The 15,489-nt window shown below is 39.3% G+C and overlaps 1 protein-coding gene across 1 annotated transcript in view; it reads left to right on the forward strand.

Annotated features, from left to right (window-relative positions):
* Positions 1–12,503: 12,503 nt before the first annotated feature.
* LOC115926364 (phosphatidylinositol-glycan-specific phospholipase D-like) overlaps positions 12,504–15,489 on the forward strand; it is a gene marked incomplete at its 3' end in the record, with an annotated part of 30,164 nt that continues 27,178 nt past the window's right edge. Inside the window, exon 1 of the mRNA XM_030991024.1 lies at positions 12,504–13,337. Within this exon, the coding sequence (XP_030846884.1) occupies positions 13,253–13,337 (85 nt within the window). The remainder of the gene's footprint in view (positions 13,338–15,489) is intronic.

The raw sequence follows: 15,489 nt of genomic DNA on the forward strand, positions 1-15,489 counted from the left end.
CATGAACAAGTGAATTGATTTCAATTATTTTTGTGGGATTCTGCATCTGCAATTTTCACTTTAGCGATATTATGAATGATATATTTTCCTGAAGAAAATACTTCCCCATGTTTAAGGCCAAGATCTGAAAAGTTGGGGCACTTTTAGGGATTTTGCAGCACAAAGTTATGTTCCATGTTTAGGGATTTTTTTGCAAAAAAGTAACCCATTAGAGCGGCACATCACTGTATACTGTATGAGGTTGGGAGAATTTACTGTTAGAGGGTGATGCACAGTGATGCCTTTAAAGAAGACTATAAGTATATTTGTGGTTTGAAAACAAAATCAGGATTTTTGTGCATGTTTAGAGGGTTAGTACATGCAGTAGAAGAAATATAATGAGTAAAATTGCATACAACATTTATGCCATTTTTTTTTATCAACCTTCAACAATGTTACCGAGTCACTTTATATCATGAAAGCAATTTCATATTCTTGAAGACGGAATCGTTTGAGCTGCCATCGAGTGGTCATGTCTTGCGATAATTATGCCTCGGGTCATTTGTCACAAGTACCTTCTCAAACATGGAAACTATGTTTCTCGCATTCAAGAGATATGTACAATTTTTTTGGTCTATACAAGTATAGTAATATATAACGTGTCGAAAGAAAAATGCTGAGCACAACATCATTGGTAAAAAAAATGGTATTATATCCAATTAATGGACGCATGAATTGTAAGTTGCATGAAGAATGTACAGTGTACATGGGGTTGGTAATCTAGAGAGTTGGGGGAAAGTTCTTTTCATTTATCGTGTATTTCTCTACATAAAAATGATATTTTCAGATGATGTAATCATTATCATTTACAGCGAAAGAGTTTTAATAATTGTCATTTCCCAATTTTCAGGACTAAACTCAAAACCCGTTATCTAAAATATTGTTTGTTTATCTCATATAACTTTTTTGTCATGACTGATGGAAAAACTTATCAGAATGGGACATGGGACACCGCCCTCTATTCTAGCCGTAGGGGTAAAATACAGGAAGGGGGTAGTTCGGGGTTGAGAACTCCTTAATACATCTTTTTTTTTTGGGGGGGGGGGCAACCACATCACCTCATGATTCGGGCGACGCGATGGGCTCGCTGTAATTTGTCTTTTCGTGCCCCATAATGCTTGTCGGAATGAACGAAATATATTCAATTCTATAAATAAACTACTAAAAAAATTGGCAAACTTATCAAGCTTCTTTAAAGTTAATAATAATTATTGCAATTGATAAGACTCTACATATTTTAATTAAGCAAAGTGGCATTAAAGTCAGTCCTTTTGCGAAGGGATTTGCAAATTGATGTATTTAGCCCCAGGTCCTGCACGATATGCCTCCTGGTTTCTTGCCCCAAGAATATTTTGAGGGAACGCGTTTCGAAATGAGATATGAAAATGGCTTTGAACTTTATTAATACTGTAACTACAATTTTTCCCTTGATAACGAATACAAATATGAGTGGTAATATTCTCTCCAATTTGAAACATCCCCCCATCCACTTATTGGTGGGTGTTGATATATCACGATGAAGGCAAACCTTAACAAAATCTGTAACGCTCACTTTTGCCTACAGTTTCCCTGAAAAGTGTTATTCATGTGTAGACTTAAAGATAAAGTTGAACATTGTTTATCTGATGTTCTTCCCCACTTGCATAATACAATGATAACGCTCAGAAATTATTTTTACCTCTTCCCAGAACTCAACCTTCTCCTTAAGTGACTTACAACTATTAATGCATTTGTTTACTTTGTGTTGCAATGTCATTGCAAAGTATTTTTCAATTTGATCTTGATTACTAGCTTTTGAAATTTAAGGAAGTAGACCCAAAATAAAACACACACAAATCGCTTTAGTGTGGTTATTTTTTGTTCTTCAGAGTAAGCTTTTTTTTTAAATATTAAAGTGGTTCTTAATCAACATTTCCCCGAAAATCAATTTGCTTTTCAACTGTGACTGATGCTTTCCAGTCATTTCGATTGCTTTCGGATTCATTACGCGGTACCCGCTGCTAAAATATGACTTGATGGTTGTCTAGTCGCAAATATCCTCGAGAGGGCGCCACCCTACTAGGACACATTTCCTGCATCGTGCCTCTTTTCAAAAGCATGCAGTACATAAATTTAGTTCAACACAATTGTGCAATATTCTCTCTAGCCTACTGTAATTCTCCTTTTGAATTCTTGTGCTTCTTGTCTCATAATGCGCCCCGGAATAGTTTCCTAGATAGATGGCGTACTATAAGTGTTTGCGTTGTATACATTTTTCCTTCATTAGTAATGATATTATCATTCTTATTATTATAATTATTATTATCATTATTATTATTATTATTTAACCATCATCATTATTATTGTAGTTATTATTATCATTATCATTACTATTATTACTAATTTAACATTGTCATTAATATTATTTCTACAATTATTATCATGCATATTGAGGCGAATTCATCCAATGGCCAGGACTTGAGATAGGTAGAATTCTGCATAAAAGCAATTTGAAATAAATCAAACACCGACAAAATGCCATTTAACGATCATTCACACTTAACGCATTAATAATAATATAGGCATGGGTGTAAAGTCAATAGGGAAGCACGGGCGTATGGCAGCATTCTATTGAAGGGGTGCACGGGGGGGGGGGGGGGGGTCTGATATGCCAACAACATGAAAAAACTAATAAACTCAATCATTTGCTAAGGAAATCACCCACTAGTGACTACTCAAACGTTTGGAAACCCATATTTCGAAGGTAAGTATGAGGAAGAAAAATGCAAATGATTTTCGTATAATCCCTTCAACTATTTGCATGTTACGAAACAATCAAATATAGAGAGTATCAGAAATACATAGGGAAGAAGGTGTCAAATGGCTAGAAGCAGCTTTCATAATTCATAATGATAAATTGTGCACATAATTATTATGCCGTTGTACGATTAATCATAAAGGCCTGGGCAAAATGTTCTCTGCATATCAACACACATACTTTGAGAAGAAGAAAAAAACATTCTCTTTAATTCAAAGTCGTTTTACAACTTTTTGAGCATCACATAATACATTCAGCTAAACTTGACACGAGGTTATTTTCCGCAAATAATATTATTGTTTATTCTGAATTTTGCAGAAATTAGATATATACGAACCCTTGTGCAATTTAACGTTGGAAATTTGGAATTGAATTAGGGCCTTGAGCGAAGAATACACGTTTAGCTGACCAAAAGTGCAAGTGGTTTCCACTCCCCGTGGGATCATAAAATATGTCATCTAGATCGTTTGCCTGTAGGTCTGGAGTATCGATGGTCGTTAAATACCTTTGAAAGGTCATTATATCTTATTTTTATCTGACAATTTGAAGCGTTAAAGAGAATCAAAATAAGTTATAAACAAGGCATATACAAGTCTCCAGCGGTAAGGAAAAGACAAGCATAATTTAAGATATTTTCAAGCCGTGTTCATAGTGATATGCGGTCGAAAGGTTGAAATTATCATCTTTTAAGGAGTTACAATCAAAAGCTATAAAATCAGCAGTGAAAGGGGAAGATGTATTTGTTAATCTTCCAACGGGTTATGGCAAATCTGCGATTTTCAAGCCATTTCACTGTGCAAGGACTTCTTTGTGCGGACGACCACAGTCGCTGCCAGCACACCATCCCCATCGGCGTCTACTCCCGAAGCTGCCCAGAGTTCGGGGGCCGGGAGGTACTACTCACACCGCACTGCACTGTCCATTGAAGTTATCGTTTCACCTCTTATTTCTTTAATGAAGGAATGTGAACCAAACTTGTCACACACAATAAAATGATATATTCAGTATAAGAAATAGCTAGGAAAACTCTTGCACAGGAACCATGCAGAATGTACTGCATAGAAGATATCTACCCTTTTTTGCACATCTATTACATTATAGACCTAAGCAGAATTACCAGAATTTGATGTCCTTTTCATTATTTTAATTCACTTGCATGCAGCTAGCTCAGCAGCTAGCCCTGCAAATTCAAAGCTCCATGAACGCATCGTTTTCACACGTACACAGATTCGAGTGTTGTACAATAACAATTCCGACCAGCTGATCGTGCGAACCACTATGCGTAGGTTAAAATGAAAAACAAGGGAACAAAATTTTACTATAAATCTACTAAAGTAGCAAAATAATAAATACCCTAGTCAATAAGTAGAATATTGTTTTTGATAAATTCATATTTTATTCGAAATTGAACTAGATATTATTATTTTTTTTTAAGTACATTTGAATACCGATTCCCCCACAATTTCATGGACGAAGCCATTTTAAACACCGCGCGGTTAAAACAATTAGGATTGGCCACGATCATCACTAGCTGCTGTATATGTAAGACCCTCATGCATATGCACATAATGATGAGCTCCGCAATTTAGCAAAGGCCAAGCCGCTGAAGCGGCTCGGTCCAGCGATCACTGCTGTAAAGCCACACTGCGTTAGTCTATTTTCAGACCCTGCTCGGCAGACAAGCAGCGCGCGAGGCCTTGTCCAAAGGCTAGCCCAATTAAGGATTATGTCGATATAGTAACGCATGCGCATTGTCTTTTTTCATTGCGATAATATGCTAATAAGTGGAAAAGAGTCATGAATATTCAAAATTTTAATTTAAATATTTTGCGCGCTACGCGCAGTCCAAAATCCCCATTTCGCTGGTGCACTAAAAATTTGTCGTCTTCATAGGCTAATACATGAAAAGTGGAAGCAGTGTGCACTTTTGACCCTCCAAAATCTCCCCATGGCTAGACGGATGCAGAAGCGGAGTTGAACTAATATACTAAGTATATATCTCTATGGTAGCGTATGAACATGAATCAACATGATTATATGACGTCATGATACGTCATCTGCATTGCTCAACTTGCGCTGTGCACTGCACTGCGGTTCAGTAGCTTTGTAGCAGTCCTATGTATTTACTGAAATATGTTTCCTTGTCTAGAAGTTTAGTCATTGTTCTTAATCCAGCATTGCACAAGCCTATATATCCAAAAGATAATATGAAACTGTCAATGACTTCATAATTTGAATTTATAGAATTATTGATAGATATGACTATTGATATGTAACCCGTGGCATAGTGGCAGGGGAAACCACTTTTAAATTATTATGCCAGGGTTCAGGTAATAATAATTATCAAAGGATTGACTGGCTTTACTCACATAGACCACCACACATTCTCACGTCTTATGTTGAGGTAAGTAGACTTTTAAATAATGGTCGATAGGAAGTATAATTATATTTACTTAATACATGGTCCTTTAAAAAATATATAAGTATAACATTCATCATCATCAACAACAAATCAAACAGCAAAATATCAATCTCATTTTAAATCTACTCACGGTACCGCTACTTAAATCAAGCGAGGGGGTGCGCGCGAGAGCTCTCTAAAAGTTCAACAACGAACTGGATCCGATTCGAAGTGCGATCGTGGTTGTCGTCCTCTGGATGTCCAGTTGCAACTCCCTAGCTACGTCAGATGATTAGGCAATCACCACGAACACCGTCACTGCAACTTGTTGAATCAATGAAGTTCTGTCATTGACTTATGAAGTTTCGTTCAGCATTCTGTGGCCGTCAACACCCCTTTATATCGACTAGCGAAGAACGATGCTTTGTAGTTGTATTCTGATTTAGAGTCTTAGTGTTGCTCAGTAATCACAATGTTCCCATTCTGATTCCGCTTCGGAATCTGAGTTCTTAGTTCTGGGCTCTGTCACTATTCTCGGTATTGATTCTCAATCTGACTGATATAGTTCTTCTCAATTCTTCTAAAAGTCTGAGTTCTACATTTCGATTCTCAACCCGACTCTAACAATTATTCTTGTCAACTCTTCTCCGTCGATTATTCTTCGCCGATCATTCTTCTGAGGAGCTCTCCTCCTTACACGCACTTATACCACATTTACAATACATGGACCAGTGTAGGACTTTCCTAAAATGTTATTGGACAACAGCAGTGGCGTACCTGGGGTGCTCCGTCAGGGGGGGGGGGGGGGCAAGCGACCGAAACAAACAAAAAAGGCGATGCTAATTTTCACTTCTGGCGAGCGAGCGAGCAAAAAAAAAATCTTTAAGTAACGTTTGGTATATAAACTGGTATTGTTGCAAGTTGGGGGTGGGAACATTCACTTGTTAGCGACGTTAATTTCATTTCTTTGCAAACGAGTGTAGCGAGCAAGAAAAAAATCACTTCTTTTTTAATAATTGCCACTTAAACTTGGTTCAATTGTCCCATGCAGTGCGCGGGAACAATATTGTGTTTAGGGTGATTTTATACCCATTTTAGCTAGCGAGCGAAAATACATCTTTCTCTCAATGAATTGCTATATAAAATTTGTTTCATTGTTGCAGGTAGGGGGCGGGCACAATCATGTTTAAGGCAATGTCAATCCCATTTTGGCGGGCAGGCAACCCCCTACATTTCTCTTTTTAATGATATTGTAGCAGGTTAGTGGTGGGCACATAATTCCACGAGCTAGCGAGCGTAGCGAGCAAGCAAAAAAAATCACTTCTCTTTTATAGGGAAAATATGGTATTTAAACTTGGGTTCATTGTTCCATGTCAGGGACGTGATTATTAAAAGCGGTGTTATTTCTATTTTGGCGAGCGAGCAAAATTTTTGTAATGATAATTGGTTCATAAATTTCAGATTTTTTTTGTGTTTTTGTGTTTTGTTTTGCAGGGCAGGGCTTACACAACCATGTCTAAGGTGATGTTAATTCCGTTTTGGCGAGCACGAGCACACCAAAACTTCTTTGAATAACGTTTGGTACATAATTATTAACTGGTTGTTGCAGGTTGGGGCGGACACGTTAGCGGTGGCAACTCCATTTTGGCGAGCGAGCATAGCGAGCAAGCAAAACAAAAAAAATCTCTTTTAATAGAAATTAATAAATAAACTTGTTTTTATTGGGGCAGGTCAGGATGGACGCAATCGCGTTTAACGCGATTAAATTCCTTTTTGGCGAGAGGGCGAAAAAACTCTTCCATTTTTAATGATATTGTTGCAGGTCAAGGGTGGGCACAATTGTTTCCAAAGCAATGTCTATTCATTTTATTTGCGAGCGAGTGTAGCGAGCTAGAAAAATGAATTAGTCTCTTTTAGCAACATTTACATATACAGTGCGTCCCAGAAAAAACGAAACCGAGAAGTATCGATGTTCTATCATAACTTAATCACAACTATAATTAATGAATGATACATATTCATTCATTATGGTTGTGATTAAGTTATGATAAAACATCGATACTTCTCGGTTTCGCTTTTTCTGGGACGCACTGTATTGTGTGTTATTGTTGCCATGGTTGCAGTTTGGGGCAGGCACAATTGTATTCTAGGCAATACTAATCCTTTTCTTTTTTCAGGGGGACGAGCATATGGTGGCCCTGAAGGGACATCGCGAATAGACTAAATCGTGAAAAATATGCGATAAAATTCACGATATCGTCAATTTTGTCGCATATTTTTCACGAAGAAATTCACGAAATTGACGATATCGTGAACTTTATCGTGAACTTTTCACGATGAAATTGACGATATCGTGAATTTTATCGTGAAAAGTTCACGATATAAAGTTCACGATATCGTCAATTTTATCGTGTACTCTATCGTGTACTCTATCGTGTACTCTCCTGACGGGCGCTTCGTAAACAAAACCAGCCCTAGCTGGGGGAGACAGAGAGAAGGAAAAAAGGGAAAGGGAAAGAGAAGATAAAAGGAAAGAAAGAATAATAAGAAGAAAAGAGGGAAACGGGGGGGGGGGGGGAGCGAAGGGCTCTTGCCTCCTCCTCACTCCCCCCCCCCCCCAAAAAAAAAAAAAAAATCAGAGAGAGAGAAGGGAAAGGGAAAGGGAAAGAGAAGATAAAAGGAAAGAAAGAAGAGGAAGAAGAAGAAAAGAGGAAAACGGGGGAAGGGCGAAGGACTCTTGCCCCCCCCCCTCCCCCCCCCCCCGCCAAAAAATAAATCAGAGAGAGAGAGAGAAGGGAAAGGGAAAGGGAAAGAGAAGATAAAAGGAAAGAAAGAAGAGGAAGAAGAAGAAAAGAGGGAAACGGGGGCAAAGGGCTTTTGCCTCGTCTCCCCGCCCCCCGCCAAAAAATAAATAAGAGAGAGAGAGAGAGAAGGAAAGGGAAAGAGAAGAAAGAAAGAGAAAAACGAAAAAGAGGGAGAATAGGAAAGAAAGGAAAAGAAAGAAAAGAAAGGAGGCAAGAGCCCTTCGCCCCTGTTTCCCTCTTTTCTTATTCTTTTTCCTCTTCTTTCTTTCCTTTTATATTTTCTTTCCCTTTCCCTTTCCCTTCTCTCTATCTCTCTCTCTCTCTCCTATTTATTTGTTGGCGCGGGAGGGGGGAGGAGGCAAGAGCCCCTCTTTTCTTCTTATTCTTCTTCCTTTCCTTTTTTATTCTCTTTCCCTTTCCCTTCTCTCTCTCTCTCTCTCTCTTATTTATTTTTTGGGCGGGGGATGCAAGAGCCCTTCGCCCCCGTTTCCCTCTTTTCTTCTTCTTCTTCCTCTTCTTTCTTTCCTTTTATCTTCTCTTTCCCTTTCCCTTTCCCTTCTCTCTCTATCTCTTATTTATTTGTTTGGCGGGGGGTGGGGAGGGAGGAGGCAAGAGCCCTTCGCCCTTCCCCCGTTTCCCTCTTTCCTTCTTATTCCTCTTCTTTCTTTCCTTTTATATTTTCTTTCCCTTTCCCTTCTCTCTCTTATTTATTTTTGGCGGGGGGGGGGGGAGGAGGCAAGAGCCCTTCGCCCTTCCCCTGTTTCCCTCTTATTCCTCTTCTTTCTTTCCCTTTCCCTTCTCTCTCTCTCTCTCTCTCTCTTATTTATTTTTTTGGCGGGGGGGGGGGGGGGGGAGGTAAGAGCCTTTCGCCCTTCCCCCGTTTCCCTCTTCCCCTTTTCCTCTTCTTTCTTTCCTTTTATATTTTCTTTCCCTTTCCCTTTCCCTTCTCTCTCTCCTTATTTATTTTTTGGCGGGGGGGGGGGGGGGGAGTGCATGAGGAGGAGGCAAGAGCCCTTCGCCCCCCCCCCCGTTTCCCTCTTTTCTTCTTATTATTCTTTCTTTCCTTTTATCTTCTCTTTCCCTTTCCCTTTTTTCCTTCTCTCTGTCTCCCCCAGCTAGGGCTGGTTTTGTTTACGAAGCGCCCGTCAGGAGAGTACACGATAGAGTACACGATAGAGTACACGATAAAATTGACGATATCGTGAACTTTATATCGTGAACTTTTCACGATAAAATTCACGATATCGTCAATTTCATCGTGAAAAGTTCACGATAAAGTTCACGATATCGTCAATTTCGTGAATTTCTTCGTGAAAAATATGCGATAAAATTGACGATATCGTGAATTTTATCGCATATTTTTCACGATTTAGTCTATTCGCGATGTCCCTTCAGGGCCACCATACGAGCAAGTGAAAACATTTAATACAAAATAGGCTAGCAAGCAGTTCGCGCCAGCGAAGAGTTTCGAATTTGTTATATCACTTATATTTTCCTATTTTCATTTGTTTTACTTTTTCAGGGCCGTATGCGGAATATTTTTCTGGTGGGGGAGGGGGAAAGATGCGTTAAAAGTTTTCGAAGAATCTCAAAAGCAAAAGGAGTGAAGGGAGTTCGAGCGACCGAACTGGTCAAGAGGGTACTTTTGCATTTTCAAAAGTAGAATTGAAGGATTTGGTATAGGCCTACACTACATTTTCAGGAAAAAAACTGTACGTTTTCAAAATATCTGGGGTCAACTGCCCCCCCCCCCCCTGGTGCGTACGACCATGGTCTTTTTTTAAAAAATTTCCCCATTTTTATTCGTTTCCTTTTCTTTTCCCTTTTTCTTTCTTTTCTCTTCTTCTTCCTTTTTTCTTTCCTTTTTTTCCTTTTTTCTCTTTCTTTCCTTTTTTCTTCCCTTTTCCTTTTTTCTTTTTCTTTCCTTTCCTTTCTTTTCTTTTCTTTCCCCTTTTTCTTTTTTCCCCCCCTGGAGCCCGTCAGGGGGGGGGGGGGGCACTCTGCCCCCTGCCCCCCATAGGTACGCCAGTGGGCAACAGTTTGAGAAAGTGGGAAGGGTCATACAATATTAAATTCCCATTGGTCAACAGGTCCACTTCCTTTCATGTTCCCCCCGAACTTGAATTCAGGGAAATCCTACCAGTCCTACAGTATAGCCCGAAACATGACTCATAACTTTGATGGATTAGGCCATTTGACCAGTCTGTATTCCTGGCCGAAACCAAAACAATAATAAAATGGTCAAGGGTGTATTCCTCTTTTGTTATGTACATAACAAAAGAGGAATACAGCCATATAATGATACTGAGAATCATGACGCCTACTACTTTGAAAACATTGAGAATGGCTGTGTAGAAAGACATATTGCCCCCAGGGGTAACATAAACTCACCCTTGACCATACGAAATTTGAAAGGAAATGGACATGAGAAAAGCACCTAACTAGGAATAACAAGCACTACGTGCAAAACGAATGCGATTTTCTGACGAAGATAAGAAGAATATTTATGGGGCAGAATGTGAACGAAAACAAGGCAATGACGAAGGTCGTCATTGCAATAACATGCAGCCTTTTCACACACAGCTAAAATTCATCGTATCTAGAGATGATTAGTATAAACGTGTTTAACTCAACAGTTTTAAACATGTTTATAGAAAATTTTCCCTGTGTGAACATCGTTTATACGATGTTGGGATAGATAATAATTTTACCCCCCCCCCCCCCACCCTGAAAATGATCTCCCCCTAAAAATTACCCAACTTATTATCGGGGTTGACTTCCCCTTTAATGAACAGGGGGTATTGTTCTTGGTTGTCCCGGGGGGGGGGGGGGGGGGTCAATGTCCTATATAGGGGTTAAGTTTCAGAGATGGGGGTAATCGTCATCGGGGGTAATTTTCTGGGCGTAGTTTGAGTCGTCGAGGGGTAATTGTCATTTGGGTAATTATCCTTGGGAGTAGTTTTCTGGGGTGTAAAATTATTGTCCTTATTATGATAGGCGAATAAGGTGGGAGGCCGGGATTGAAGCCCCCCCCCCCCCCCTCCCCCCGAAGAATGTTGCAATGATGTTTGGCCGTTCGTTCGAGCAACCGAAAATTTCGGGTAACGATGTGGTCTATTGATTTGTAATTTAATGTAGGCCTACTAGTCATGAATTAAGTTAAATTTTGTGACAAAATTAGATATGATTGATATTAAGAAATGCTTGAAGTTCGGTTCTCCGACAGTGATCCCAATGACAAAAAATAGGTCCGGCTTTTAAAAAAGTTGCCAGGGTTGGTATAGATTTGCAAAAAGTTTGTATTCATGTTGTGTCGCCTTTTAATCCAGCGTCGTGGCTTTGTAGCGAAAAGAGTGCTTGTTTATAATACGATACAGGATGTTTCTTCGATTACACCCCTCCTTTTCCCCATTTTTCTTTTAGTCTCCCTCTTCAATTTTATATCCTTCTTTCTTAATACTTCTATGCTTTAGGCTATAATTATTTTTCAATTTTTTTTCAATTGTTTGTGTGTTATCTAATTTTACCAACATGACCAACATGAATCATGACATTTTCGCTGCCATAAATTTCCCTCAGTTGACTGTGAATAAAATAAATATAGGGGTAGAAACTAAAATCCCAGTCTGTTGTTTCATGTGAAATAAACCTATATGAATGGCTATCGAAAGAGTAGTATAAATAATACATTAAGGGCATACGCCTGTCAGGCCTTTCAAATTGCTAAGGTGATTCTTACGTTGTTAGTTTTGCGAAAGTTTTATGGCGAATAAAAGGTGAACATTTTTCATCTCTATCCATAACATAAATATCTCTCGGCAATAAAATGAATGAATATTGAATAAATAAATAGATGAATGGATGAATTTAACATGTAGCATTATGTAGAAAATGTGGGGGGGGGGGGGGGGGTGGGGGCAGTGGCGGATCCCGGGGGGCCCGGCCCCCCCCCCCCTTGAGAAAAAAATCATGTAAAATCACGTGATTTTTACCTTTTTTGGGGGTTGGGCCCCCCCCCCTGGCGCTCAAGGGGGGGGGGGGGTGCAAATTGAATTTTTTTTGAGGATCAAAAAAAAAAAAATGTGCTCACTACCCCCCCCCCCCCCTCCCCCCCCCCCCCCCATGGAAGTGAATCGACGACTTCGTTTTCAAGATCATTTCGGAAAGTTTTATCTTTCAAGTTGAACTATTATTATTGAATGCATAAAATACATTACTGCATATAATTTAGAAAAACTAGAAAACAAAAAGCACAACAACTTGAAGTCTTGAACAAATAATCAAACAGGAAACCACATTTGCGTCACATAGGCCTACCCTAAAATTGTAATGATGATGATTAAGTCGATGTCGGCGATGATGATAATTCCTATGACGAAAATGCTATGCTTTTCCAACCAATATCCTAAAAATATACGCTAATTTATTTTTAAATCAAGATTTGAGAGATGTCGAGAATAATTTGCAGTTTAAAAAAAAAATTAAAAAAATGAAGTGCCATTACTCTCTTTCCAAAGTGTTTACTTTAATAGTGGTAGTTTTTTTTGGACAAAATGTTGTTATTGTGGATTTTTTTTTCTTCCCCTCTCCCGATTAGCGATAGAACACTGAAGATTTGACTGAACACATTATTAAAACATCATAGACAAGTCGCAGGATTTTCCAAAGGCAGTAAAAAATTGTTTTTCCAGATCAGAAACTGATAAATAACAGTGCACTTGCATTAGGCCTACAGAGGCAAGGGAAGAAATAAAGAAAGAAATATCAATTATCAAAATAAAATGTAGATCGAATTCTACTGGGGATCGAAGCAATTTGATTTGGCCTAACGTGTACCCGAGATGTTTCCTTTTTCTATACTTTTGATGCGCGCCCACCATCGGGCGGAATTAGGGCGGGTCTAGGCGGAATTAGGCAAGGAAAATGCCTCACGCAGACGGCGCGCTACGGACAATCGCTTATGATTTCGGGCGTAAGAATGGCATAGCTAGATTTGCTAGAATTTCGGCAACAAATTGGTATACATTAGCGCCTGTATAATTCATTTCCAGAGAAGTTACCTGAGAAAAACTGCCCATCGGGCGGAAACCGGGCAGGGTACGGTACGTGTGTGCGATCGATCGAGAGCTAGATAGCTAGCTGATTAGATTTAGAAGTTAGAGAAAGTAGAAAGACTCCGCAGAGCTCAGAGCAAACAAACTGATAGAAAGTATGAATATTTGCTCATTAATCTTCATTCTGTCTGTGATGTGTCATGATGTCACTGGATGTGGGATCACAACCCATATAGAAATAGGTAATATATAATTTGTATTTTTTTTGTTGTATCACTTCCAAAGTTTGTTGCACGTCTTGTGCCAGGAGTCTACGTCTGTTTTTAGTGTTAGGCCTGGCTGCGAATTTTTTTTCCGTACTCGAGAGGGCAAATACCCCATGTGCGCATGCGCGTGGACTTGTGATTTCTCTGCTACTTCCCATACGAAATGTACATGTATTCGCATCTACTGTGCACGATTCGCGTTCTACGAGTAAACGATGGCATAGTAGTCTTCAAACACAGACTCTGATTTGCCAGTTTGACAAAACAATTACGCATATATCGTGCGTAGCAATAGTACTAGTATTCAAGTCTGAGTAGTTGTATGATTCAGACATTTTAGTGCTTACAGAAATGCATCCCAAATTGAATAGCATGGTATAGTAGTCTGCAAGCACAGACGCTAATCGGACAGTTTGACAACATAGTGTCTTGAGTAGTGCTTTATATTCAAATATGTGTAGTTTTATGATTCAGACCCTACTGGTGCGTGTATTGGAAAGGCATCTCAACTTGCAGAGTGGCATAGTAGTCTGCAAGCACAGACGCTAATCTGACAGTTTGACAAAATAGTGTTATTCAAGTCTGAGTAGTTTTATGATTCAGACCCTACTGGTGCGTGTATTGGAAATGCACCTCAACTTATAGAGTGGCATAGTAGTATGCAAGCACAGACTCTCCTTTGACAGTTTGACAGAATAATACATAGGCCTACCATGGGGTCTGGAATCATTAAACTACACAAACTTGCATAAAATCACTACTCATCAATACACAATATATTACTATGTCCTTGCAGACTACTATACTAAACTCTACACATTGAGATGCATTTCTAACGCACGCACCAGTAGGGTCTGAATCATACATCTACGCAGACTTGAATAAAGTACTTCTCAGCACACTACTAGTATGTTGTCAAACTGTCAGATTAGCGTCTGTGCTTGCAGACTACTATACCATTCTATACAAGTTGGCGACTTGAATAAAGTACTTCTCAGCACACTACTAGTATGTTGTCAAACTGTCAGATTAGCGTCTGTGCTTGCAGACTACTATACCATTCTATACAAGTTGCAATGTATTTCCATATGCACTACTGGGTCTGAATCATACAACTACACAGACTTGAATAAGCACATCGCGACACATACGCATATTGATTTGTCAAACTGGCAAATCAGAGTCTGTGTTTGAAGACTACTATGCCATCGTTTACTCGTAGAACGCGAATCGTGCACAGTACATGCGAATACATGTACATTTCGTATGGGAAGTAGCAGAGAAATCATAAGTCCACGCGCATGCGCACATGGGATTTTTGCTCTCTCGAGTACGGAAAAAAAATTCGCGGCCTGGCTATTGCTACGCCTCGCCGCCGGGCACGTGGGAGCAACGTACAGGTCGCAGCGCGCAGCCACCGGGCAAGTCTCGGGTCTCGACATAGACCTAGATCTATACTTTTTGGTATGGTAATCTCAAAATTATCTTGAACTTAATTATTACTTAACAATAACATGTTATTACGGAGCCCCGGAAGTGACATGGAGAATTTTTTTTTTTCTTGTTTTCCTGAGATAAATTCTCGTTTTCCTGAGATAATTTTTTGTTTTCCTGAGATAAATTCTCGTTTTCCTGAGATAATTTTTCGTTTTCCTGAGATAATTCCCGTTTTCCTGAGATAAATTCTCATTTTCCTGAGATAATTTCCGTTGTAAAATGAACAGTTAAAATGAATTGAAAAAATACAATTTTCTTCTATTTTTATAACGTTTTGGCATCTGAATGCCCCCCCCCCCCCCTGAGTACGATGTCATATATATTTACTGTAAATTGCGAGCGAGCGAAGAGCGCAATTAACAAATAAAAGACACTAGTCTTACTCGTACAAATTTAGGTACAATTCCAATTTGGATGATAAATCTATCTTGATTCAAGAACACTTTATTAACAGACTGCCCGATTACAACAGCCCACGAGGCCGACGGCCGTCAGCCTAGGGCCTAAATCCAGTTTTAGGGGGGTATTCAGTTATTCACATCACCTTGTAGGTCTCAACATTCAATTGTCGAAATTCGATATATTTATGAAGATAATTATCAATTCCAAAAGGGCCTTAAAGGGGAAGGCC

This window comes from Strongylocentrotus purpuratus, unplaced genomic scaffold (genome assembly GCF_000002235.5).
Source record: "Strongylocentrotus purpuratus isolate Spur 01 unplaced genomic scaffold, Spur_5.0 spur5_scaffold_2, whole genome shotgun sequence".
NCBI lineage: Eukaryota > Metazoa > Echinodermata > Echinoidea > Camarodonta > Strongylocentrotidae > Strongylocentrotus > Strongylocentrotus purpuratus.